This window comes from Pristis pectinata, chromosome 25, assembly GCF_009764475.1.
Source record: "Pristis pectinata isolate sPriPec2 chromosome 25, sPriPec2.1.pri, whole genome shotgun sequence".
NCBI lineage: Eukaryota > Metazoa > Chordata > Chondrichthyes > Rhinopristiformes > Pristidae > Pristis > Pristis pectinata.
Window position 1 is genome coordinate 17,819,155 of NC_067429.1, and position 27,948 is coordinate 17,847,102.

At 40.7% G+C, this 27,948-nt stretch overlaps 1 protein-coding gene across 2 annotated transcripts in view; it reads left to right on the plus strand.

Annotated features, from left to right (window-relative positions):
* LOC127583150 (neurabin-2-like) overlaps positions 1 to 27,948 on the plus strand; it is a 176,026-nt gene that overhangs the window by 101,760 nt on the left and 46,318 nt on the right. For both annotated transcript variants that reach the window (XM_052038949.1, XM_052038948.1), the window contains 3 exons: positions 12,046 to 12,178; positions 16,072 to 16,192; positions 22,160 to 22,264. In XM_052038949.1, coding sequence (XP_051894909.1) covers positions 12,046 to 12,178; positions 16,072 to 16,192; positions 22,160 to 22,264 — 359 coding nt within the window. The remainder of the gene's footprint in view (positions 1 to 12,045; positions 12,179 to 16,071; positions 16,193 to 22,159; positions 22,265 to 27,948) is intronic.

The following is a 27,948-nucleotide window of genomic DNA, read 5'->3' on the forward strand; positions in this document are numbered from 1 at the left end:
GGGTTTGGTGTAGTATTTATTCTCACAAAACATTTCCCAGTTGTACTTTATAAACAGGTTTAGTAAGTTTTCAGTTGTATTCCAAGAAGCAGCTCTGTGTGGTGATGGAATGATGCCATTTTGGGGAAAACCAAAATTTCCAGTGAAACGAGAAGCATTTTTTATTTTACACAGTTGCTTTCTTTTGATTTTTCTCTACGTTGTTCTTCCTTCCATGTGAGTCCTGTTGTACCACATGCCCAGGCTTGTCTTTCTTTTTTAGAGTGAGTTCATTTGGGGCCCCACAATGGAACTACTGCTGAAAAACAGGGAGTGGATAAATAAAAGTGGATTTGTGATTGATATTAAACCTGCCCTTTTCCCACCCACAGAGAATGGTTAAGGTCAACCCCACAAATCAGCTCTGTGATGAAGTGGATTTCACGATCTGATTTGTTCTTCTAGGTTGGAAGTCTTGGCCAACGTGGATGTCTCTCAGCTTCTCAATATAGTGACTCAACCGACACAAAGTCTGCTCTTGCTCCTCTTCCAAATCTGCTCAGCAGATGGTCATGAGGGGGTGGACAGAAAAAAGGCTTCATGTAATGTTCCCTAATATAAGTACTGGACTGCTCTAAAATCAAATTATTTTTCTTCATTATCATTATTAACACACAGTGGTCTGCAAACCAATGTACAGCAAAGAGCTGCAGTGCAGAGCTATGGGTGCTGAGGGTATGTTCATGAAGTGCACCAATGACCATTTTGGTTGTGGGCTGTTGCAAAGCTCAGCAATGCCCAGGGTCTCAAGCAGTACTGAAGTGGCATTAGACTTCTCATTCCACACTAGAGAAAAGTGTGAAGAAAAATACACAGTCTGAGACAGGTTGCTTTTGAGGAGAAGTTGGGACCAGTTAGTGGCTTGGGAGCATGGTGGCCTTGAGAGAATTGAGAATGAGGAGAGGTGGTGGGTGGGGTGGAGATTGGGGACTCTATTTGGAGCACCAGAAGGTCAGGTGATCTCAGTAATGAAGGATCCTAGGCACTAGGGCATTGGAGAGTTGGGGCATTTGGAACATTGGAGATGGGGAGTTGAGTGATCAGGAGGCTGTGTCATCGGCACTTCGGCGAGCCAGAGCTGAGAGATTGGGCAGCGGGAGGGGCTGTCATGCTGAGACGTTGGATGGGGCCTTAAGTATGGGACCTAGTTAAGTGCTGCAGAGTGAAAGCAAGTGACCCAGGTTTAATTTTGCTAGCAATGATCCCAGTATTGAACGGGGAAAGGTGCCATTTTATGCCTGTCTGAGGTAGAGCTCATATCGGATGCACAAGTGCCATTCACACTGGTATTTTGTGTGAAATAGCCCCAAAGTGGTCATAATGATGTTTCACTTCATCCAAAGAGCATTTGCAGTTGTATGGCACTGAAATAAACTGCACTACATGATCAAATTTCCAGCCTTTTAGTCTCTGGAGGAGTTAGGACTGGGGAATTATTCTTATCTGTAATGACTATTGTTGCTTATCATGAGCACAACTTAAAACCTATAATTCAAATATTTCTGCAACAGGATTAGAACGTGCCTATTATGATTAGAGCATTTAAACCCTATGGAAGGCCTAGAATTGGGACTGTATTGATCAGTCCACTTGATTTTGACACTTCCGTTGAAGTGTTTATTTCTGTCGTTTTCTTCCCTAATCCCAACCTGCTTCAGACCATGGCTGTATAGGTTCTGGTGGTCTCGGTATACCTATTTAGTACAACATAGGAGGAGGCCATTCAGTACATCCTATGCAGGCTGGTTCCCAGCAGAGCAATCCCATCAGTCCCATTCCCCCTTTTATCTCCTTGCAACTCTTGCCAACCATTCCCTCTCGCCTGTCCGTCAACTCCTCTTTGATTCTTTTGCCACTTACCTACATCAGGGATTATTTACAGTATTCGATTAACCTGCTGATATGTCTTTGATATATAGCAGGAAACCAGAGTACCTAGGGGAAATCCACAAGGTCACAGGGAGAACATGCAGGCTGCACACAGGAATTGAACCCGAGTCCTTGGGCAGTGAGACAGCAACACTCTCTGCTGCCACCTCTCTTTGATGTGAGAGCTTGATTATCATTGGACGCCTCAACTCTCCAAATTCTGGGATTGGCTGAGATTGTTATTGAGATCAATGGCCACATCTCCCTGACTGAAAGCTCTCTCTTTAGCAATAATGAGCCCCCCAAGCAGTGCTTGGCTTAGCAGCGAAGACCGAAGGCATACCACACCAAACTCCCATGCATGCTCTGGCATGTCTTTCCACCGTAACTTATCAGCCTGATATGGATATGTTTTTGGAACCCTTCCAGACGTTTTCTTTATGAGCCCTGGGGATTTGTAGCCAATTAGAGAATGCCCTGGTTGAGGTTGGGAGTCAAGCAGTGACTGTCCAATCAAGATCGTTTTAGTTTTGCATTGAGTCTCCAAGGCAGCCTGACACAGTAAAACTGCTGCACACTTGGGGCTTTGGTGATGCCGGACTAGCAGATTTTTCAGACTAATGGATGTCATTTCTATTAATACTCCTACACATGTTTAATGCACTTTTTTTAGATGTTTGACTGTTATATTTCCCAGTGAATGCAGTAAGTTTTAAGGAAGTGAAGGAAGCGGGAAAGGGATTGCAGAAAACATCACCTGGTGAGCCAAATGCTGAACCATCGGGATTTCTGAATAGTCAGATCATGGATTATTGCTGTATTCTCCATTGGTCTCAGTAATTGGGGTGACTGGTTTATATCAGCCTTAGAGGAGTGACTGTACGTTGCTGTCAGTAAAGTGGATTGGCCAGGAGGTAGAAAAATACTAAGACTGGAATCAGATTGGAATGTGTGATTGGAGTCCAAACTGCTGTGGGAGGGACCAACAGAAAGCAGCTTATTTTTAATTTAATTTAAAAATAGTGGAAATTGCACAGCCCTTGTGTGTTTATCTTGTATTCAACTCTATACTACATGTGCATGTAAAGAGCCTTTAGTAGAAAATATACCAAGGCGCTTTATCGGAGAGTGATCAAATAACATTTAGCACCTTCCCAGGTGAGGTACTGGCAGGCCTTTGAGAGGCATCTTAAAGGAGGAAATCAAGGTGGGAAGTTGGAGGGGTATGTGAATTCCAGAACTAAAGGCAAGGGCAGCTGAAGGGATGGCCACTATTGGCTGGGGATGCAGCATACTGAAGTTAAGGTATTTGTAGAAATGGAGATCACATAGATAGGGAGAGTCAAAAGCATGAAAACAAGGATACGACTTTTGACATCAATGTAACGCTTAACTGGGAGCTCAGGGTAATGGATGAGCTAGATGTTGCAAGTTGGAACACAGATCTGTTCCTGGACCTGGTCAAGGTGGCCATTCACAGGCCCTGGCAGTGAGATGTTAGGGAGTCCGTCTGAGGCGACAGCCTGCCTCTGTTCCGTGGTTACGTTTGTCTCTGGGTGACCCTGAAGAGGTGTGGTGTCTGCTGGTTTTTTTTTGGAGTTCTTCCAGGAACAATGAGAAACGTAATGGTAGAGTGCATCCTAGACATTATCTTCTTGCTGTTTAAACCAAAAGAAAAACAGGCACTAGAGTTTCAGATAATTTCAGGTTTTCATAGACTAAATGAAGGAGGCTGAACAGGGACACCTTGTAGTAATTGTGGCTTTAGGTAATAAAGGTATGGAAGAAGGTAGATGTACTGAAGCAGGGTGGAGTCTTGTAATATTACTGAGGTGGAAAAGGTTCAGAGGAAGAAATTGTTGTATCTTTGACCTGTGGATAGGCAATTAGATGCTGTGGCTTTAAAGGGGAAGGCCAGTTGCACCTTGGCAGTTTATTAATCCATGTATCACAAGACCTTGGCTCTTGTACAGCAGCATTTTAACAGATTCACCAAGAGCAATGATTTACTGGAAACAATAAAATTATACAAGAGCATTGAATTAGAAGAGGCCATTTGAATGTCAGTCTCAGTTGCTCCCCACCCCACTTAAAACTAGTTACAGTGCAGATATGTGTCGGAAGTTCGTCACGGTGTTAATGATGTGAAGATTGTGAATGGTCTGATGTATCCAGCGACATCTGCTAATTCTTGAACGGTTGGTGTCTTGGAAATACCATGCCGAGGAGATAAGCTACTACTGATTGCTGCTCTGGATAATTGTTTGGAAGGCAGTTACAGTAAGAAATTGTTTAGAGCCCTTAACTCAAGAGATGAAAAGCTTGACTATAGTTAGCTTTTCATCTCTTTAAATGCCTATGAATGTCTCAGACATAAACATTAAAAAAAATCAAAAAACTATTAAAAAATTTATCACACTATTGCAATTTTTAGGATGATTTAAAAAATGAAAAAAAAACTTAACTTTGTGTTTAAAATTAAGATGAATCAGGAGTTTGAGGCTTCTGCATGCACATGAATAGCCCTCAGATTTGATTAGAGCATCTATCCCATCCTCTGTGCAAAAAGCTGTGCATCACTGATATAAATGTACTTTACAAAGAAGGTTAATCTGGAAAAGCATTTGAAGGATGAATCAAAATTTGATTGTAGCATGTTTTGCTTTTTTTGCAATCACATTGAAATGTGCTTCTATGGTGATAGTATTGGTAAGTATGTGTGTGATTTGGTTGGGAGATGTAGAAGTGCAAAAAGTAAATTAAATAGCAAAAATACACCACATTGAAATGAGTACTTCCCATTGTAATTGTGCAGATTGATTCAATACTTTCTGTGTGGCATTGTTCTTGGTTAACAGTACACTCGTTGGAGTTTCAAATTGAAATATAAGTTATTATAGTTACCCCAAAACAGTGGCCAGGAAAGATGTAGACAATCCAGACTTCTCTGGCAGTGAGGAATCTGGAAAAGCAACATGTTAACATCATTGGCGGAGGAGAGATGGCTCTGGAAAGCCAATGGCAATATCAAGAAAAATTCAGCTGAATGCAAAATTGTGTGTTGCAGTGAAGATAGATTTGCATGGTGTTAAATTTCATAACTTAATTGAAACTCTTTCTTGTGCAAAACTATGGTTTCAAATAGTGTTACTTCATAAAAATAACAGGAGAAAACCCACCTTTGCAATCGTGTAAAATGGGTGGTGGATTGAGCACATCCCAGCCACTGTGTTCACGCCTAGCAGAGATGAATTTTGTCTCTTCTGTTTCTGTTTTTCACAGCTTGGAACAGCAGCACGTTATCAAGATAATCACTATTATTATTCAGTTTTACATGCTCAACGTGGGAAGCAAATCTTGCCAGTTACCTAAGTTAGTTCAGTTGAACAGTCAGACACAATGATGGGAAATTGCTGTTCCTCAAAGTATAAATTTAACAAACTTGCATTCCAGATAGGGAATTGCACCCAGCACTGAAGTCCTGAATCTGTACTCAGCTTTCTCTAAATACAGTTGCCTTTGTGATCTTGGGAGCTCTCAACTTGTGGATCACTGAGTCTGAGGATAATTTGAGGTTGGAGTGGTGGTGACATTTTGAAGATTTGTATTAAAGCAGTGTGAAGTGCAGAATCTGTATTCAAGACAGTGTTAATTCCTATGAGAAGTTAAATGTGTTTCATTTCAGTCTTGTATCCAATCCTTTAGGGTTGCTTATTTGTGGTGCTTTGTTAAGTTATAATAGGACATAGGTGAAACCAAATTTGGAGTACTGTGTGCATTATTGGTCTCCTTATTTAAGAGTGGATATAAATGTGTTGGAAGTAGTTCAGAGAATGTTTACTGAACTGACAGCTGGAATAGGCAGGTGTTTATGAGGAGAGATTGGAAAGACCAGCTTGTATCCACTGGAGTTTAGAAGAGTGAGAGGCACTTGACCGAAACAGGTAAAGGGCATCTTGACAGGATGGAAGTGAAGTGTGTTTCCTCTAGAATTAGGATTACTGTTTAAAGATAGAGGTCCAACCATTTCAGTCAGAGATGAAGCAGAGTTTTATCTCTTGGAGCTTCATGAGTATTTGCGTCTCTTTCTTTAAGGGCAATGGAAGCAGAGTCTTTGAATATTTTTAAGGCAGAGGGAGATAGATTCTTGATAAGCAAGGGCTAAAAGGTTAATGGAGGTAGGGAAGAACATGGAGTTGAAGTTGCAACCAAATTGGCCAAGGTCTCATTAATTATTAGAGTGGCCTACTCCTGGTTCTCATTCATATGTTTCTATATAAGTAATTTAAAAGGGTAACAGCAGATGAATAAAATTTAGGAAGCCCAAAAGTGTGGTGGAATCCCTGAATAGAAGAATAAAGGAATCAGGAAGTATGGTGTTGGGGTGAGCACGTGGAGCTGAGGTTGAAGATGACTCATGATTTCATTGAGTGGCTGATCATGCTTAATCAGACACATGGTCTATTGCTTCTCCTATTTATTATTTTCTAAAAATTGAACGTGATTAGTCTGGGAGTTCATTGTCCATTGGAAGTGCTAAACAGGAATTTGTGCTTTGCTCCCAAAGTTTGGTTCTGTCAAAGTCAATAGAACCAAGTCTCAGAACCTATTGTACATTTAATTTGTGGGACTGAGGGTTAATTTTTAATTAGTCAAGAGCTTCAAGTTCCTGGGAGTGAACATCACCAATAGCCTGTTCTAGTCCAACCACATAGATGCCACAGCCAAGAAAACTCACCAGTACCCCTCATTCCTCAGGAAGCTAAAGAAATTTGGTCTGTCCTCTTTGACCCTCACCAATTTTTATTGATGCACCATATCCAGATGCATCACAACTTGGTATGGCAACTGCTCTGTCTATGACCGCAAGAAACTACAGAGGGTTGTGGACACAGCTCAGTGCATCACGGAAACCAGCCTCCCCTCCATGGACTCTGTTTACACTTCTCATTGCCTCAGTGATTGAGAATTCCTCTCAGTATGAAGAGATTTCTTCTCCATCCTGAACAGCTGAAATATATTGTGCGGGCGGTCTGGTCCAGATATTGGTTCTCTAGGGTGGACAATGAGGTCTTTGGTTTGGACATTGTGGTTCCATTGAGACCTTCATAGTTACAACACTGGGAAGTAATAGTTACAAGATTAGGAAGCATTCATTTAAAATTGAGGTGCATATGAACTTCTTCTCACATGGGGTGGAAAATCTCTGGAATCCTGTACCCCAGAGGATTGTTATTGAAGGAGGAAGTAGATAAATCTTTGAAATTTCAGGGATTTGAGAGCTTTGGGAAACTAGCACAGAAGAGGTAGCACTGTAGCGCAGCTCATGGAGCTATTGTCTCACTGTGCTAGAGACCCAGGTTCAATCCTGACCTCTGGTGCTATCTATATGGATTTGCATACACTACTTGTGACCATGTGGGTTCCCTTCCAGCTGCTTTGGTTTCCTCCCACATCCCAAAGATGTGCGGGTTGATTGGATTGTGAGTCTTTGGAACTCTCTTCTTCAAAGGGCTCTGCAAATAAGATAAGATATCTTTAAATTTGATCTGCCTTGAAGCAGCCATCAGTAGCATCAATATGCTGGAGTGAACCAGATCTACTCAAGGCCTAAAGAGGTGGTCATCACACTTCAAGCAGCAATTAAACTTTCAATGTGTTCTTGCTTTAACATGGAGCCAGCTAGATCAGGACTCCTCCTCCTAAAACCCTACACCCCAGGAACAGAGGCATATGTCCACTACCCACACCCGAGAGTTCTGCACATTAAAGTGCAAGAGACAAGAATCACATGGACAAATTCAGCAGCTGCCTTGTGCACGGCAAAATCCCACTGACAATGCTGAATGATCCATTAATCTTTTCTGTTGATAGTGCTTGGTTAAGGAAGGACAGTGGGCCAGAAGATTTGTGGAATTTTGCTCAAATTCTTTTCAGTTGCAAGACCAGCAAGCTTTTTGTTACACCTGACACTATTTCAGCACTAAACCAGAATGTCAGCCTACATTCAATGTACACGACTTGGGTCAGTCAGCTCCTTTCTGATCTCTGAACTTAGATCACAAATTACTATTATCTATATATTTTTTTCTTGATACTCTGTCTTAGATTTGTTTGAGCCAAGTGCTTTGGGAATAGTGGTGTTTGATGGTGCTGTCTAATTGATGGATACATTAATATTAAGATTAGTTAATGCCAGTTTCTTAAAATGTAAGTAGGTCAGTGGGAACTTTGGCTGAAATATTATGTATGACCAGAGAAGCTCCACAGCATACACCTAAACCCCCCAAAGTCTTGGATGATCCTGGGCTAGATTTATGCTATCTCCTGATGGACATGGAAACATTCCATTCCCAAGAATGATATTGACTGCAGTGGTAACAGTGTGATTGCACCTACTTGATGAGTTAAGCCCAGAGTGTTACAGCTTCCTCCCTCTTCCTTACATCAGCATGAAACACACCTTACATTATATCACTCTGAAATGATAACAATTCTCTCTGCCTGTTTCAGTCAGTCTGGTTTCAGCCTTGGCTTCATCTAGCATTAGCATCAAGGGTTCACCAAATAGAGACTGGCAGTTTTCAAATGGTCCACTACCCTATCAGAAGATGTAACCTTGGTAACTGCCTCTCCATGACGACTATGAAGCATTCTGCAAAGGAGAATACAGACATTTCTGCTATTTAGCTTAACTACCTGCAGACATGTAAATGGTACCTAAAGAAAATAGAAACAAATATTCCCACCCAGATAAGATTTTTAGTTTAGAGAAGAGGTTGCTGTATTTAGGCACCAAGTAAATAGATTAATCAGGAATAGCAGCAATTCCCATCACAACCTTGCAGCTGTCTCTTTGTTAAGGATCATAATGATACAAACACCATTACCCCAGCTATTCCTGAAAATGTTGACACAGTACCACATTTACAGTAAATCCCCGATAACCTGGTATGCTCGGGACTTTGGTCGTGCCAGATTGACAGATTTTCTCCACTATTGCGTTTTATTTCTTATATGTACCCCAACATATTTTTAATTCACTTCACTTTAGGTGTTACAGTGTTATAATAAATTTTTCAGTGAACCTGGTAAGTTGAGAGGAAGCATGTGAGCGGGGCCACAATGAGTTGAGAGGGAACGTGGCAGACATACCTGGTGAGCCAGATACCGAAGTATTGGGATTTCCGAATAGTCGGATAGTGGATTATCAGAGTTTTAGTGTATATGGAATTGCATTGAGGTATGTTATCCAAAGTATGCTGCCATACAATATATGTTATATATATATATATTGTATGGCAGCATACTTTGGATAACATACCTTGTACTGCACTATACATGAGGTTACTTTGGATTACACACATGGTACTGTACCATATGTGAAGTTGCTTTGGATTACATACATGAAGTTGTGTATGTAATTGAAGTTGTGTATGAAGTTGTGCCATACATGAAGTTGCTTTGGATTACATACATGGTACTGTATGATACATGGTTGCTTTGGATTGCTTACTTCGTAGTGTGCCATACATGAGGTTGCTTTGGATTACATACATGGTACTGTGCCATACATGAGGTTGCTTTGGATTACATACATGGTACTGTGCCATACATGAGGTTGCTTTGGTTTACATACATTGTATTGCATTATATGTAGAACTACTTTGACAACATTTCACAAAACTATGATCTCTGACATCCAGAAGGACAAGGGTAGCAGCTGCAGAGGATCCTTGCCAACTGACACAGCATCCTGACTGAAATTAATTGCTGTTGCTTGATCATCACCGGTTCAAGGTCTTAGAACTTCCCACCCAACTGCACGTCAGAAGCAGCTTCATCATAAGCACTCCAACGAATTCAGAATGTGGATAATCACCATGATCTCAAGGACATTTCGGAATAGGCCTTTAATGTTTCTCTTGTCGGCGACACATTTATTGAAAAATAATAAAAATAAAATCTCAGTATTCCAGAAGTAAGCTGTTAGTGTGTGTGTAAAAAAAAATAATTCCATTACAGCAATCAGTTGCAAACACATTCAGTTATTCACATATTGATTTTTTTATTGATCACTGCTCATTTAAATTCCTCATTAGTTTTTCCCACCACCTTGAGCAATCACTCCAACTGGTATCCATTATCTCCATTTCGTCTTTCCTCGGTATAATTCTTCATATCCATAGCATTGCAAATATAATGTGATTTCTTGTAAATTTAGGGAATACTGGTTTGTGTGTTTTTTCATATGGTGGGAGCACCACAAAGAAGTCAATACAGAAAGTGGAGGCCTTAAAATGAATGGGGCACAACATTTTTAAGCAGTCTCTAACAGCGATGCACTTATACTAAAATGAAAGTAAACGCAGATAAAATGATCACAAATATAAGGTAACAGCATTGAAGTATGCCCAGACACTGTTTATTGACAATGTAATCACTCTATTCAGACTCAACTAGTGTGTTATGCATATATGGACAAAGCTGGGTGTGTAGTTGGGCCATCCTGCCACACGTGCTCTTCTTTCTTCTTCTCCCAACTCTGATACCTATCTCTCTTCCCTAGATTCTCGCCTCTCATTAATTTTCTGTCTTCTTCCCTTTCAACTTCCTGTGCTTCCCTGCTCTGATCTCTTATCTACCACTGCCCATTCACCAATCCTCTCATCTCTGAGCTCCTGTTCTCTTCCCACTCTGTTGGCCTGGCTTCTGCAACCTGTTACAGAATGGCTGGAAACAGAGAACAAATCTGCTTCATGCCAAAGGCAACAGGTGGGTGCGTGCATTGCTACAATATTGGATATGAATGCATGGCTGTGGCAAGGAAAAGAGCCAAGTTCAGACTCCCGAGACATGCTGACGTGATTGCATCTGCTGGAAGGTTCATCTTTTCAAGGCCAGCAGTCATTCCTCACCTCAAGAGTTCATCAGTAGATCTTGGGGAATGAATTTTATAACTGGGAATATTTCCAGGATGTTGTTTGCTTCAACGATGCCCTAGTTGGCAGTACCTCATCTAGTGACTGTCTCAGTAAAACGATTTATAACTTATTGAGATTGGTGTATTATCAGAATTGGTTTATTACTGTCACACAAACCGAGATGCAGTGAGAAGCTTTTGTTTTGCTTGCCGTCCAGACAGATCACGCCATACATAATTACATCGAGATAGTGAGTAAAAACCCAGAATACAGAATGTAGTATTGCAGTTACAGAGAAGGTGCAGTGCAGGTAGACAACTAAAGTGCAAAGGCCACAATGGGGTAGATTGGGAGATCAAGAGCTCACCTTTCAGCATGTGAGAGGTCCGTTCAAGAGTCTGATAACAGTGGGATAGAAGCTGTCCTTGAGTCTGGTGGTTCGAGCTCTGGGGCTTTTTTTTGTCTTCTGGCCGACGGGAGAGGGGAGAAGAGAGAATAATGGGGTGAGAAGGGTCTTTGATTACGTCCGCTGCTTTCCTGAGGCAGCGGGAAGCATAGATAGAATCAAATTTCTGATTAACGTCATGGAAGGTGGGAATGGATTGAAGAGCAGTCGCAATTTGAAATCCATTTTAAGGAAATGGTAAGCTGAAAGATGACTCAGTCTTAGCTCAGCAATAGCACGATCATCCCTGTCAGAAGGTTGTGGAATTAAGTCCCACATAATTTAGGCTTACAGTCGTGTGCAGCAGTGAGACATACATTTGTTCTGATAAAAGGTCAATGAATCTGATTCTGTTTCTCTCTCCACAAATGTGGCCTGACCTGCTGAGTGTTGCCAGCATTTGCTGTTTTTATTTCATGCTTTCATTCACCTGTGTTCGTGATTTTGCAAATGATATCACATGAAGGAAACATATCCCTTTAAACAAAACCAAGCACACGTAACTATTTTGTTGTGACCAGAAAATATCCCCCAGTGATTCCTGCACATTTTGCAAGAAACTTTCAGTCTGTGTAAGGTCCTTATTTAACGTGAGACAGTGGAATTAGAGGAAAAGTAGAGAACTCTTTAATCTGTGGTAGAATTAACTCGTGTTCATTCCCAATTATGTAGCAGGAGAATTCAAGGCTAGAACATCGCTGGGACATTGATGATTTGAAAAGTCCATGTATTGAGGTATAAAACTAAAGTGTTACTTTTTTTTGGCAGGTGTTCACCACCTACTCCAATGAAGACTATGACCGGCGCAATGATGATGTGGATCCCATGGCAGCATCAGCAGAGTATGAGTTGGAAAAAAGAGTGGAAAGACTGGATCTTTTTCCTGTGGAACTTGAGAAGGGTATTTATTACAAAACTGAGGAAATTACAGACCTTGTGTTAGATTGAAAATACTAAGTAATTAGATTGATCAAAATGCTCCAAAGTGCTCTGATCTTGGTATGTGGTTATAACGCTGAGATATAGATGAATAAGGCATGGACTAAGAGGGGCAGATTAAGCTACTAATCTGCTAACTACGTTAGAAGTGTAAAGGTGGAAATCGTCACAAAATGTCAGTATGAATCAACAGAAATAGCTACGGAAATTCACTGCAATACTTGTTTGACAGGAAATTACTCATTATACTATGCATTCACAAACGTTTAGAAAAAGCTATTTTCTCATTTTTATGATATTTGACAAAAAATTTCCAATGAGTATGAACCATATTATTCTATGCATTTTTGATGCACTGTATGTATCTCACACAAGGGGAGTGAAGATAATGTTGTCTTCGTACAGCAAGATGGATGGAGGAGCTGTGGTGAGAGTAGAAGTTAGGAGAATAATGGCAGCAGGTGGTGCAGACCTAATCCGTTCCTCATTTTAGAGTCACATTTAGAGTTTCTCTCGGTGCAATGCTACCAGTCAGCCTTTCTTTGCCCTTTTACACAACGAACCTGTCCATCCACTTCCTCCAACTGCAGCTCAGCAACTCAATGCTGCAGAAAGCCCTCAGTGTCTGTTTAAGATTGTTCTGTTGGCTAGAGTCGGTTGTGAAGTTGTCCAGTCTGCGTCTACAGATGTCAGTGGAGCGTTCCAATAAATAACAAGAAAAGAAGCAAACTAGCGCAATGTGCTCGTTCGACTGAGACTGTGTAGGCTGCAGCTTTGAGTTCCAATTTATATTGGGAAGGGTGGAAAAGTGTCACATGAATGGTAAAGTAATTCGGTGTGCATACAATGGTGAGCAAAGCTCAGGTACATCCACATAGGTAGTGACTGGAAGTGCCTGCTCCAGTTTTGCAATTGCAGCCAGAAATGATCAAGAGTGCTGTCAAACAATCTGCTGGAGGAACTCAGTGGGTTGAGCATCATCTGTGGGAGGAACGGAATTGTTGACGTTTTGGGTCAAAACCCTGCCTCAGTCAACAATTCCTTTCCTCCCACGGGTGCTGCTTGACCCAATGAGTTCCCCCAGCAGATTGTGTGTTGCTCTCGATTCCAGCATCTGCAGTCTCTTGTGTCTCCAAGAGTGCTATCAACTTTGGTGAAATTAAAAGAAGTACAAATTAATTCAGTTTCAAGGCTTGAGTGCAGAACACATTGTGCAGTTTCAACAGAGCGTAGCTTCTATAATTGGGGGAGGCACAAGGATTGGATGAAACAGTGGGAGAAATTTAAATTTTTAAAACATTTTTAAATTAAATTTTATTTACAGCGTGGTAACAGGCCCTTCCGACCCAACGAGTCCGCGCCGCCCATTTTTTTAAACACAAATTAACCTACCCGTACCTGTTTGGAATGTGGGAGAAAACTGGAGCACCGGGAGGAAACGCACGCAGACACGGGAGAACATACAAACTCCTTACAGACAGTGATGGGAATCGAACCCTGATCGCTGGCACTGTAATAGTGTTGCGCTAACCACTACTCTACTGTGCCACCCTTGCTACGCTAAAAAAAGTGCTAGTTTATATTTTAAAAAGAACAGGTTGAATTAAAACAAAATAACAATTTAACCAGCCCAGAGTTAAGTAATTGTTGACCTGAGAGAGAACATTAATTTTAATTCTTATGTTAGCACATGGGAGCATTACAAACTCCTTGGTCCTATAGTAAGCACATCCTGTGTCATCTGGGAACTCCGGGATGCTGCTTGCGTTTTGGACATCCAAATATGCAGGAAACGACCTGGATTTCAGAGCTCAAGCAGTGGCTGGCAGTACCACAGTGCATTTGTGATTTGGACTGCGCGTTTCCAAAAAGCTGTGGCATTTGCAAGCAGGGAGGGAATGAGTGACCACGAGCCAGACCAAGTAGGTCTGGGACAAGACTAGAATAAAGGGTATAAAAGGAGCAGAATTCTTGAAACCACTATGGAGCAAGGCCAAAAGGAGGGACAGCAGTACTGGTCTTAGTTCAGGCATTGAAGCTGAGCAAGTGAAGAAAAAGACACAGGTAGACCTGGATTAAAAGCTTTAAGTTGGGGCAATGTCTGTTTTACAAAAGTGAGATGTAATTTAGCAAAACTGCACTGGAAGCAACTGTTTGAATGTAAATCAATATCAGAGGAATTTAAGGAAAAGATAATGAGGGTTCAGAACACATTGCCATTGAACAACCAGGGTGACATCCAATTCCAGGCCCCCATTGAAGTTGAGGAAAACATCTGCAAGATAATGTAGAAAAAGGGAGCCTCTGACAGATACCAAGAACCCAATACCATGGAAAGATTGTAGAGGTGTAAAAGGTGCAGTGTGAACCTGAAAAGGAAATTTGAAAGACAAAAAGTGTGTGTGAAAAAATATTGCCAGTTCATCTCAAGGCAGACCTTGAGATATTCTGTAAATAAGTCGGGGAAGAATTAGAAAGGAAAGAGTGGGTTATGATAGAATCAAAACCACAGCCTGAGTGTGGAGGCGGAAAGCACAGCTTTTGAATGAGTACTCTGCATCTGTCTTTACACGAGGGGGATAATACAGGTGTTGATATTAAGTAGAAAGAGACTGGAAATGATAAACGGAGAGAATAGGGACAAATTAAGGGGTCTGGTATCCTTGAGAATAGATATATTGCCAGGCCTGAATAACATGAATCCTAATGTCTTGGAAGAAGCCAGGAAGGAAATATTGCAGTGTCTGAGTATAATTTTCCAATGCTTTTGGTTGCAGGCATGGTGTGGGAGAACTAGAAGTTTGCTGATGTGGTAACATTGCTTACCAAGCGAGAAAGAGACATACTTTGTAACTGCAAACCATGAGTCTCAGATTGGCAATGAGAAAATTATTGGAAAAATTCTGTGGGTGGGCATAAGAGAGAGAAAGATGTTCATCAAAGATACTCAGTACCACTTGTTCACAGAAGGTTGTGTGTGATTTATTTGGTGGAACAGATCACGTGGATATGGGGTGAAAGAAAGCAAATAGATTACTCACTTTAATTGGCTGAGGTTCAAAATACAAGAGCAAGGAGATCAGGCTTTCACTGCGTAAAACATGAATTAATCCACGGTTGGTGTACTGTGTACAATTCTGGTTACCACTTCACATGAAGATGGTGATAACACTCATCAGGGTGCAGAGGGGATTTATGAGGATGTTATCAGGACTGGAGAATTACAATTATGAGGAAAAATTGTCCAGCCCAGGGTGCTTTTCTCTGGAAGAAAGGCCACTGAGGGGAGGTTGAACTAAGATGTATAAAATTATGAGGGGCTAGAAAGAGTAAGCAGAAAGAACTTGTTCCATTAGCAGAAAGGTCAGTATCAGGTGAGATAAGTGTAACTTATATGGTAGAAGTATTACAGGGGAAGCTGAGGGGAAAAAAAATTCATTGCATGAGTGGTGGGATTAACATCCTGAAAGGGAGTGGAGACAAAACCACGTGTAAAAAGTACTTGAAGAACTGTAACCTACAGGGCTATGGACATAATGACTGGCATGGACACAATGGGCTGAATGGCCTCTTCCTGTGTTGTAGACTTCGATGACTTTCTGAATCAAATCCAAGTGTTCTGGAATATCTCTCCTGAGCGTTCTGTATTGTTGGATACATGTTTCCACCTTCAAAACTTAGATATTTAACAATGCTGTTTATCATCTCCATTAACCCTTCTCCAAACACCTTCTCAGTACAGATTCCTTACTCTTCTTTGCTCTAAATCCCACTTAAGATATTTCATTCTTTTATAGGTCCTTTTGAAATATAAGGTGTGACCTAAACTGAAATGAATCTCTTTCCTTGCTGTAGATGGTGATGGCTTAGGTATCAGCATCATCGGAATGGGAGCTGGAGCAGATATGGGATTGGAAAAGCTGGGAATATTTGTGAAGACAGTAACTGAAGGGGGAGCTGCTCACAGAGATGGCAGGTATGGATTGGTGTCCATTGACCAATAACACTGTTATTCATAATCTAAAATCCTGTGCATGTTTGTGTCATATCTGTGCACTTTAAAGTACAGCACAAGTGTTAATGCTTGGGATCAGTCAGATATGAGGGCCAAGTTTGACTCTATGCGTGTTGGATATTTGAGTTGGTTAAGTATTAACCATTATTTTCATACTTGAATGCAACTAAAGAGATGGTGGAAAATTTCAACAAATTCTTAGTAAAAGCTGGGATGATTAGGTGCCTGCAAAATGACTCAGACCTAGAGATGGTACTGAGCTGGGAAGGTGGGTTAACTGATGATGTGCAGTGTGGAGTGGGGTGGGGTGTTGAGGGTGGGGGTGATATAGTGATGGGAAGTGTAATTGGATGTTTTGTGCATGAGGCCCCCAGTGCAGTATTCTGTTGTGCACAAGGCCCAAGTTGCCCTGTGCAATAGAACAGCAGTCACACATCAAAACATGCTCAGAGGCCTTCATCCAGTAACTCAGCAGAAATGGGAGAGGAGCTCAGGTTGGTTGTGGGTGATAAGATAGGTATTGTAACTGTGAAGGCCCATGGGGTAGTGGTGGACGTAGTGAGGGGTTATTGGAACCTAGAGTGACAGGAAAGGACAATGTGGTGGAAGGAACAAGGTGGGTCATAATCAGATTGGATGGGTGCAATGAGGATTGTGATTAGATTGGTGTCAGCTAGTGAGGAGCTCAGAAGAGATATCCACGTTATAACTGAGGTGAGGAATAATTGCTGGGAACAAGGATTAGGAAGGAATCAAAGGGAACTCTTTTATGGGTGGTTCCATGCAATGGACCCCACAGCCTGAGACTTGGTCAGGTAGGCACCTTCATGTGCTTCTGCAGGACTGTAGAGTGGTGTTTATGGGCCATGCTTAGTTGAATTTTGTGGAAGTAACATCAAAACATGCCTATTGATCCCTTTTTGCATTAATACACCATAGACAGTGAAGACTGGGAATCAGTCTGGCATGATTGGATTCTTGACAAACTTGTATCATGCTGTTTGTGAACTGAATTGCTAATTTCACATTTTGGACTGGGAAGGCAGTTTATTGAAACTTAACAGTTGTACTTTATTTTGGTCTTAATGTGTTTTAAGTCATAGTTATTCACTTATTGAAAGTAATAGATTTTCCATCATGCTTTTAATATGAGGCATATAAATTGTTAAGTTTGCACAAGTCTTCTTAAGTTAATTGAACCTACTGCATCAAATGTCCATGCTGTTTAAATGCTTTAGTGATGTTACAACATGATAATACATTGGAGACAGGGTTTACAAACAAGGAGTCCTGTGCAGAGAGAGGACACAGATTGTCTTTTATTCCCATAATTATTGGAGTAACTCAACAGACAGTAGCTCACAATCTTTCTTTAATTTTGGAATGCGGTGTTATAGAATATTTTCCATGAGGACTTGCAACATGAGCTCCACACATCTAAATGAAAGCTGATGTTCCTCAAGGCAGTAGATCAGTACTATCACCTTTAGCAGTAGTCACCATTTCCATACCAAAATTAAATTTCAATTGTATTTTCTTTACAAAAAACGGCTTTCAATTTTTGTCAGCTATCTGAAGCTTGAAATATGTTTTGATGACATTTCACTAAATCTTCAAGGGCAAACTTTAGCTGCCGATCTGGATGAATTGTTGAGCTATTCTTGTACAAATTGAATATTTCTTAAGATATAATGAATAGATAGAAATGCATTTATCATGGAATATGCATGCAGTAAAGGTAAACTCTCTTGTGAATTATTTATTGGCACAACAGTGTGATTGGCTTTCAACTCTGGAATCAGTAGGGTGAGAAGGAGCGTTGTTAATGAAACCTCATTCACTCCAGCATTGCATTGTAAAGACAGGCTCTTTTAGAAATATACAGTTAAAGGGATCTGCCATTTATCTACAGTCACACAAGCTATGCCTCAGACTGTGGCTTCTGGATTTCATTTTAGAGGTTTTCAGTGTTCCTGCTTCGGGGAGTTGAGTGAAAGAAGTGTGTGTCTGTAAATAAATAGTGGCAAGAAAATCTAGAGTTTTTGCCCCACGAGAGAAGTGAGGTTATTAGGAAGTTTTTGTTTTAAATACTCATTTGAACACCTTTTTGCCAAATTGAATAGAAACATGAATCCATGAATGACCTAGCAGAATAATATGTTCTTTTAAGATAAGAGAGAGATCATGAGTTGTAGTACAAAAATATATTAATTAAGAATAGGAGCTGAAAATCCACTGTCAGATGTACAAAGGGTAACAAATCTATACACATAAAAAAAACTCAGGAAATCATTTAAACTGATTAGTGCTTGCCCAGAAAAGCATCTCATGGTAGTTACAATATTTTTTATAACATATCTATTACAAGGCTGCTTTTTTTGGAGCTCTGTAATAAGCTTTTTACTGAATTACTAGTCTTGCTGTGTATGATTGGTCAAGGGTATCTCCTGTTTTAGACATCAAAGCTGATCAATTTGATAATATGCTTCACTACATACAGTGTGATGGCCTAGAGATTACACTGCATCATTATAGGCAAGTTATCTGGTCATTGTGTGAAGACACAGGGAAGGAATAGAGGCCAGTGAGAGAGTTCAGTGATTGTGGATTACTACCATTGGGAGGGGCTTAATGGATAGAAGGTAAGTATGTATGCAGTAAAGATGCATGCATGTTTACCTTGTGAATTATTTACTGTCACAGCAGTCTGGTTTTGAACTGTATAAGCAATTCAGTGAGAAAATGAGTTGTGGACTTGCCTCAGTGGAGTCCCATTCCTGTGCTACACTTTGGAAAATATGGTTAACCTGAGATAAGCTAGGTCAGTTAGTCCCAGGACAGTGGGGCGTATTTTCCCAACAGTGCGACAAAAGGAGCATTACACAGGGTCTGGCGTCACATGGTGTGTCTGATGCTGAAATTGTATCAAAGGTGCAAGTGTGACTCAAGTGAGAAGTACATGGTTGGATATCCAGAATGGCATAAAATGACCGAGAATTGGTCATTGTTACATTTTACTCCATCCATCGTGCATTTTCAGTTGTGGAGCACAGAAAGAAAGAGAGCCACGTTATCAAATTTCTAGGTGGTCATTTCTAAATATGATGGTCCATGGGTTAGCCTTATGGTTGATATTTAACAGTTGTTTCGTGATTAACTTTTTACACTTGTCTAGCCCTTTATCTTCCCTCTTTAGTGGAAAATGGTAGGAGCAAAATCATTGCATTTCCAACCTTAATGTCTACAGAATGCATTTATATTTTCCTATATTAATGCTCATCCACTTATACCTTTAAAAGGAAATGACTGGAAAAATGTGATACAGCATTTTATTGTAGTGGCAGCATTAAAATATAACAAATTGCTTGTTATCTAGAAAGCTCATCAATATTAGTATCAAACCTTTCCGCATTCATCCAGTGCAGCAATGCAGTCAATACTGATCACACTGATTGGATGTATTTCCAAAAAGTGCAGGCTCTGACAGCTAACATTGTGCCAGCTGTCCAAAATACAGTCTCCACACTCTACTAAGGAAGTCATCACTTCCCTATTAAGGAACAGCAAGTCTACCCTCACCACCTCTGAAAGGAAGCAAACTGCCCATAAGCTGTGATCACCACTCCAAATTAAATGTGACCCAATCATAGAAATTCAATCAGGTCACCTGGCAGGGTGAATGCTCTATTTATAAGTCAGCTTGTGTGAACCACTCCATCCTTACTGATTAGGCTGGGCTAGGTCCAGGTCATACAAAAAGCTGGAGGAACTCAGTGGGTCAGGCAGCTTCTGTAGAGGGAAGTGGACAGTCATTCAGTGGATTCCAGGTCCAGGTCATTCTAGGTTTATCTGTACCAAGAAGTAAAATGGGAGCGGACCACTATGGTAATGCCGGCTGCTTGTGTTTTATACCCATGATTGTGATCACTGTTCTATAAAAAGAATGAACTGTTGACTGAACGTCTCCATAGTAATACATAGTAATCCTTGCCTTGAAGTTTTAATCGAGTGCTAACTAACATCTTATCAATCAAAAACAGTCAGAATGGCAGTGAGGCTAATGCATTTATTTGCTGAGACTCCATTGAATTAAAGAAACACCAGTTTATGATCTGATGCTCTTGGTCTATTGATGTCTTTATTAGTGATTAGATTATGAAAGTGAGATGTATCTAATATTTTTCATCTTTTTTTTCAAAAGCAAGTAAGTATTTTACATAATTTATGGGCTGCAGCATGGTGTGGTGGTTAGCATTGCTGCTGCACAGCTGCAGGGACCCGTGTTCTTTCCTAACCTTAGTTGCTGTCCGTGTGGAGTTAGCAAGTTCTCTGTCTGACCATGTAGGTTTTCTCCAGGTGCTCCGGTTTCCTGACCCATCCCATTGGCTACTTTAACTTTCCCCTAGTGTAGGTGTGTGGTAGGAGAATCAAAGGCAAGTTGACGGGCAAGTAAGAGAGAGCAGGTTACAGTGAAATAAGTGGGGGAATAGCACAGATGGATGTGTTCTGAGAACCAACATTGATCCAATGGGCAGAATGGGCAGAATGGCCTCCTTCTATGACATTTTTATCCAATTACCTTCTGTGCAACAATATTTATCTTTCATTTTCCTTTGCTTTATTGGTGTGTCAAACAACACCGGTAGGGTTTGTCTCCCCCACTAAACAGTGTTGTGTAACTATCAATGTTAGTCATTCCCTTAATCTTTCAAGTAAAGTCTGCTGTGACCACGGCCATATCTGAACTCATACAGAAACTTTAACACTCTCATAATGTTGCACACACTTAACTAAGGTACCTGTAAATAATAAATAGAGTACTGTTGTATTTCAAGAACAACAATCTGGTTAAGTGTAGGTTTTCAACAAGCATTGTGTAATATGCCAAAGCTATACTTTGGTCTGTTTCCTTTACCTATTCTCCCATCCCCCTATCACCATTGACAACACCATTATTGACGGTGGGCTCAGTGGGGTGCCTGTATCTGACTTTCTTGAGCGGTTCAGGGCTGCTCTGTTTGCCACTTGCTCCTTGAAAGAGAAAGATGCAGCCTGCTATCATGTAACTGTTGACCTTCAAACCTGCTGGGCTGAGATTGATAAGTGCTGAACAACTGATATTATTAGCCACAAATCCTTCATTACAGGCAATCCTGGGATGTCAAAATTGTTTTGTTCTGGTGGCATCTTTGTGGGTTTTCTCTGCAAGTTTCTTTAACCCTATAATACTCTCTCAAATGTCACTGCTACTGCTCCATCATTTGGGGGATCATCCTGCATCATGTTAAGTGTCAAACACAACAACGGTTCTGCCATATTAAGTGCTTGGCTTCTCATGAGTGTGTGGATTATGCAGCAAATGATCTCTGCTCTCTATGGTGGCTTAAACATACCAAAACAAAGCATTGATCCTTCCCCCATGGTTGTAGTCACAATAATCTCTACTGCTACCTTGTCACCTAGGAATCACTCTCCTAAATGTTAGAATCTGAAGTCAAAACCTCTGTTCTTTCCTATGTAATCCTGTTCTTTCATACATATAGATCAGTCGTCTTTTGCACACTGTACACTTACGGCAGATTATCAGCCCCAATTCTCAGTAGATATATTTTTGTACAATAACATATAAACTAACCTCTCATCTGAAAAGAATGTATTATTTTGCAGTGGCACTTATGTAGTTATAATATTAACATTCTAATATGACCATTCAAAGAAGGCTTTGAATGCAGCATATTCTGTGATAATTATTTGTCTTGAAATTCCACTTTTTATTAACATTGACAATTGAACTAAGCAAGCATTTGTTGTTTTCTGTTTGACTTCATTGACTGGATTTGAAGTAGCCACTGCAGATATACAACGAGGTTATTTGCTTGTTTGTGTCCAGCCAATGCTCAATTTCCTCATTTACTTTTATTTATTCAGAATCCAAGTGAATGATCTGATTGTGGAAGTGGATGGAATCAGTCTGGTTGGTGTGACTCAGAGCTTCGCTGCCTCCGTCCTTAGGAACACAAAAGGAACAGTCAGGTAATATTGCACATTGTTGTGGAAAAGGTACTGGAACAGCGAGATTTTGAAAATAAGTCACCTGGAATTTCTGCAGGGGTTCTCCCACAGTAACTTTAACAGACTTCCCGGAGTAATTTCCAGTGACCTTTATCACAAGGGGACAGAAGTTCGAAGGTTAATGTTAACTTGAATATTGCCAGGAGTTAGGTTTATGTTACCTTGTGTATAACTCAGGAGAAAGAAGGATTTATATTGTATTACGATGAACAAAGTTTGGAACGTGATATAGTTGTGTTTAATAGACTGAGCATATAATCCACTTCCAAAGGCGCATAATATCTCTCTCCAAGCCTTTTTCTTATTGTCAACTCAGTTCCACAACAGATATGAAATCCATTTCTGTGTTGTCGTTGATGTCTCAGTAAAATCCCAGTACTTTTAGATTGAGTGGGTGACTTCCCTGGCTTCATGCCTCATAAAACTGTTTGATTTGGCCATCAAGTTTTTACTGTTTCTTCAACTGCATGTAGGGGCTCATATATATCTTGCTGCTCACCCAGAGTTTCCTATTCCTCCTTGTACGCTTGATTCCTCGCCCATAACTCATTTGACATATGGTCTATTCCTGCTTTTTATTTAAATTCTAATGTTAATCTTGACAACTCCTGATGCAGGGAAGCTAAGGCCCCTGATGTGCATTGCCACCTTAACCTAGCTGGGAGCTAGTTTCATCTATTCAGCACATCAACTACCAATGTCAAACTTGGACTAAAGGATAAGAGTAAATAGTAGCCTTGATGAGTGTGATGACATGTTAGATGCTTTGGCACAAACAGTATTGCATGTTAATTCATTGTTTCCTTGGCTAAATTTTGAGGGAAGCAGTAAGTCAGTAGTGTTTTAAAATAAAGAAATGCATATATATCAAGATTTGCACTACATTTACTGCCTTAGCAGAATAATTTAGTGTTTAAGGATTAGCAGAGGCTTTAGACCTTCTCCAAGGGGAAATAAAAAACCATTGACTTCAATAGCAAAGAGATACTAAAACACTCATTTATAAAAAAAAATTACATAATCATTTTAGTACCTGGTTAGCAAACAATTAAACATACTTGTCATAAATTTCATCTCTGAGTAGTTAAATCATTTCTATGCCATATTAAAATAACATTCTCTTACCTTGGTCTATTGTGCTCAATGGTCCGTAAAATGGCAGCTGTTTAATATGGTCTGCCTCTGAAAATCCATTCAGTGGAGCTGGGTGAAATTCTGGAAAATTATTGCACATAGGATGCCCTTTGTAATACCTCACATTACCAGGGCTTGCTGTTCATGGAAGCTGAAGGTTGAAGAAGGGAGTGTGGACTACTGTGCAGAGCAACAAGTGTACAGAAGTCACAGGAACTGCAACCAGAGGGAAGAGCCTTTAATAAAAAAAACACTGCACTCTCCTCAAAAAGTCACATTTGCCTGTTCTCCCCTCTAACACCCTTTATCCATCACTAACTTCAGTCTTAAGGTGGACATCAGTATTTCCCCAGACATCATCCTGATCCTAAAAATCTAGAAAAGCTGTGCAGGAAAAACCTTGGTACATGATGTGGACAAGCCTTGTTTGCTTTTGACAACATGTACTCCTAAAGGTGCCAAGAATTCCAATCACTCCATCTACAAGTATTTCTCTGTATCATACAGTTGTCTCCTTTGTGCCTGTCAGCACCCTAGACTTCCTGAGTGGGCTTAGATTGAGAGGTGGATGGCCAACATGATCAGTATACCATATCTGAGGTCATATTTGTCTTGGGGAAAGGGCAGTCCCACTTATGGCTACAGAAACTCTGCAGGTGCATCAATGTTTGGCACCTCTTCCAACTGTCAATAAGTTTGATACCCTTGCTGTTTCAGCTATTCTTGCAGAAAATTGATGTCCTGGTGTTAATTAACTTGATACAGAAGTATACTTAACTCTTCTATGGTGAAAATATTGTTCTAAATTCTCCCTATGTTGTAAATGAGGGCTTTGTGGAAGCCCTTTGCAGCATTAGCAGAGTGATCTGGGATAGTTGATAATCCTCCTCCACCTCCAACTCATCCCTGTGAGGGAAGTGTAGCCCAGGTATCACCTGTTGTATTAATCAATAATACATTAAAAATGGGAAGTTTGCTCAAGATACCCACCTGTTACCAGCAATGAAAACATACAACAGCATCTCCATACATGCTGGAATTGAAAACATCTTTTGACCCATCTATCATGCCAGTAAAGTGAAGGTTGTCCACCAGCAATCTTCCGTCCCCCACAATGGGATAAAAAGCACCTGTATCCCAATAGAAAATAGGCTTCAGCCACCTTAACCAATCCCTCTAATGAGGCAAGCTCCCATGAGCTTGTTCCTGCCCTTTGCATCTTCCCCATGTCTTTGTCCTCTCATTCTGTCCAATTATCTGCTTTCACTCCATTCTCAGCTCCCTTCCAACCTCCTTTACCCTTTTCTCCTCTCCCTGTCCTACCCCTCCACTCTTTCCATAGAACCATAGAACAATACAGCACAATACAGGCCCTTCGGCCCACCATGTTGTGCCGACCTTCAAACCACGCCTAAGACTACCTAACCCCTTACTCCCACATATCCCTCTATTTTAAATTCCTCCATATGCTTATCTAACAATCTCTTGAACTTGACTAACATATCAGCCTCCACCACCACCCCAGGCAGCGCATTCCATGCACCAACCACTCTCTGGGTGAAAAACCTCCCTCTGACATCTCCCTTGAACTTCCCAACCATTACCTTAAAGCCATGCCCTCTTGTATTGAGCATTGGTGCCCTGGGAAAGAGGCGCTGACTGTCCACTCTATCTATTCCTCTTAATATTTTGTATTTTAAATGGTGTTACTGTACCTGCCTCAACAACTTTCTCTGGCAGCTCGTTCCATATACCCTCCACCCTCTGTGTAAAGAAGTTGCTCCTCAGATCTCTTTGAAATCCTTCCTCTCTCACTTTAATCCTATGCCCTTCTAGTTTTTGGTTCCCTTTCCCTGGGAAAGAGACCCTATCTAAGACCCTCATGATTTAATACACCTGTATAAGGTCCTTCCTCTTCACTCTCTGTCCTCTAGTCCTGACCCATGTTCCATTATTCCTCCAACCGACACTTCCCTCCTCTGTTCTTGTTCTCCATCACTCCTCCGTTACCCCATTTTTCTTCTTCCCCCTTTTCTTCTTTATCCCACTCCCTCTCTCCCCTCGTCACTCATTCACTTCCTGCTTCTCCCCTTGCCTCTTCTCTCCCCAACTCTTCCCTTCTCATGACTCCTTCTTCTCACTCCTTGTTCACCTCACTTCTCTTTCCTCTCTGCAGCTCTCCTCTAACCTCACTGCTCCCCTTTCTTCCTCAGTTCTCTAAACTCTCCAAATTCTGCACGGAAACTGCTAATGAGGTCTTGACTACACTTGTGAGAGGGATATGGGATATGAATAGTGAGGCATTGATTCGTGCAGCCGGTACATCAGGAATGTAAAGCAGCATTGGAAGCCTGGCAACTTCAAAAACAATCTGGCTTTGCCCTTGATCCTAAAACTTCACATTGTTCCACGTCTTATTTTAGCAATGCACAGGAAACCTCAAAGGACCAGTAGCACATTAAATAGCAAAGCAGTTCAGGTTTAAGCACGCTTTCCACTGAAAGCCGTTTTGGATGGAAAAACTGCATTTCAGAGGAAACATAAAACAGTTCATGAAAAAATTGGCCAGGAAATAGAATAGATGTTAATTAACAAAAAATATTCTGTATAACTTATGTGAGGTACAGTAACCTTGAGGTGAGCCATTTCTAATGACTGTGAATCAAAGCACGTAAGTTACAAATCTATCCAGCAAACGCAATTCAAGGGCAGGACTTCTTGTAACAACAGTGGCAGCAACAACTTGCACTTACACGGCAGCTTTAATATTGGAAGTGTCCTAAAGTTTTGAACGGATATATAATCGAGTTAAAATGGATGCTCACTCAAAGCAGATGTTAGGAAAGGTTTGAAAAAATAAATGTTAGAGGTGGGTTTAGATAAAGGTCTTAAATAAAGTAAAGGGGAAATGAAGGGGTTTTGGCAAGAAATTAGAGATTGTGGGGACATGGGAGTGGAAGGTCAGAGTCAATGTTAATGAGACAAAGGGAGTGGTATGAGCTGGAGGCTTAGAGTTCTGGAGTTGGACGTATGGAGAGGATTCAAGTCATGAAAGGAAATGTAGATATTGATGAAGCTTTTAAATTGAAGGTGTCCAGAGTTCTGGTCCTTGTTTAATTGCACAGCCCTAATTACTGGCTTCTCTCTCCTTCTGGCAAAGAATGAGAGAAACTTCATACAGTGAGGATTAATTTGTCATAACTCTCCCTGCTCCGCTGAAACCATTGTTCTCCATTAATGGGATGTGAACAGTGCTGGCAAGGTCAGAATTTATTGACTGTCCGTAATTGGTCTTGAGAAGGTAGTGGTAGGCTGCAGTCCTGGTGACGAGGCTCCTCCCATGGTGGGTTCGGAAGTTCCAGGGTTTTGACCCAGTGGCAGTGCAGGATCAACAGTAAATGAGCATAGGGTATGATGTTCCCATCACATGGGAGAGAATGTTTGAGGTGATTGGTGGGTGCTGCCAATCATATGAGCTGTTCCATACTTCTTGGCTTCAAGCTTCTTGAGTGTCATTAGAGTTGTACTTACCCAGGTAAGTGGAAAACTAAACTATAATCTTGAATTGTGGAGAGGCTTTGGTGAGTGAGAAGGTGAAGCACTTGCACCACCACCCCCCACACCTCCCACACAGCATATGTTTCACATGTCCTTTGGCACATAAATCGGGAGACATGGACATGGTGCACCTAATGACCTCCTTGTGCCCTGTAACTTTCTATGATTATGCATTCCTCTGGAAATCATGTGATGACAAAAATTCAAGTCACGTGACACAGCAGAAACATGGCCAGCATATATTCCAGAAAAGACTGAGAATGAAGCATATTAATCTGATGCCATGTGTTGTTCTTGTATCTTTCCAGGAGATTTCCCACCCTTACTGGCTTCGATAACCCTTAAGTAATTGAAGAAATTTTTAATTTCTTCAAGTGAGAAGATGTAAATTTGGGAATACTAATTTTAAAAAAATTTAAAATGAAATTCCAAAATGAAAATAGATGGCAATTTTAAATTCAAAATTTGTATCTTATGCATTGAACATTCAGGCGTAAAAATAGCTGGTAAAAATCTGTGTGAGATACAGGAGGAGTGGGGGGAGTGAGGGAAAGATTCTTTTCATTGCCCATTGTCCAAGATATTGCATGTTTTTTTTACAAACAGTCCCAGTTGTTGCCAGTGTGGACATTCACTTGTGGAAGATCTTGTAGAGCCAAACTTGTAATTTAAACACAAAACTACCAGCCTTGCATTAAGATCACAATCAATTGAATTTGTTTAATTGCTTACAATTAAAGATGTAAATCTTAATCCAAATAAAATTCTTTACTTGACAGACAGGGTTCAACAAGAAAAGGGTAATTGAATTATTGGCTTTATAAGATTCAAAATAAAATGTAGCTTTGCCCTACTCTTCAAAGTTCTTGACTTGCTGGTTTTTCTGGGGTCTTTTGGTATATTCTTTTCTGTAGACTTGTTAAGTACATCTGTTTCAACAATTGTACAAATCT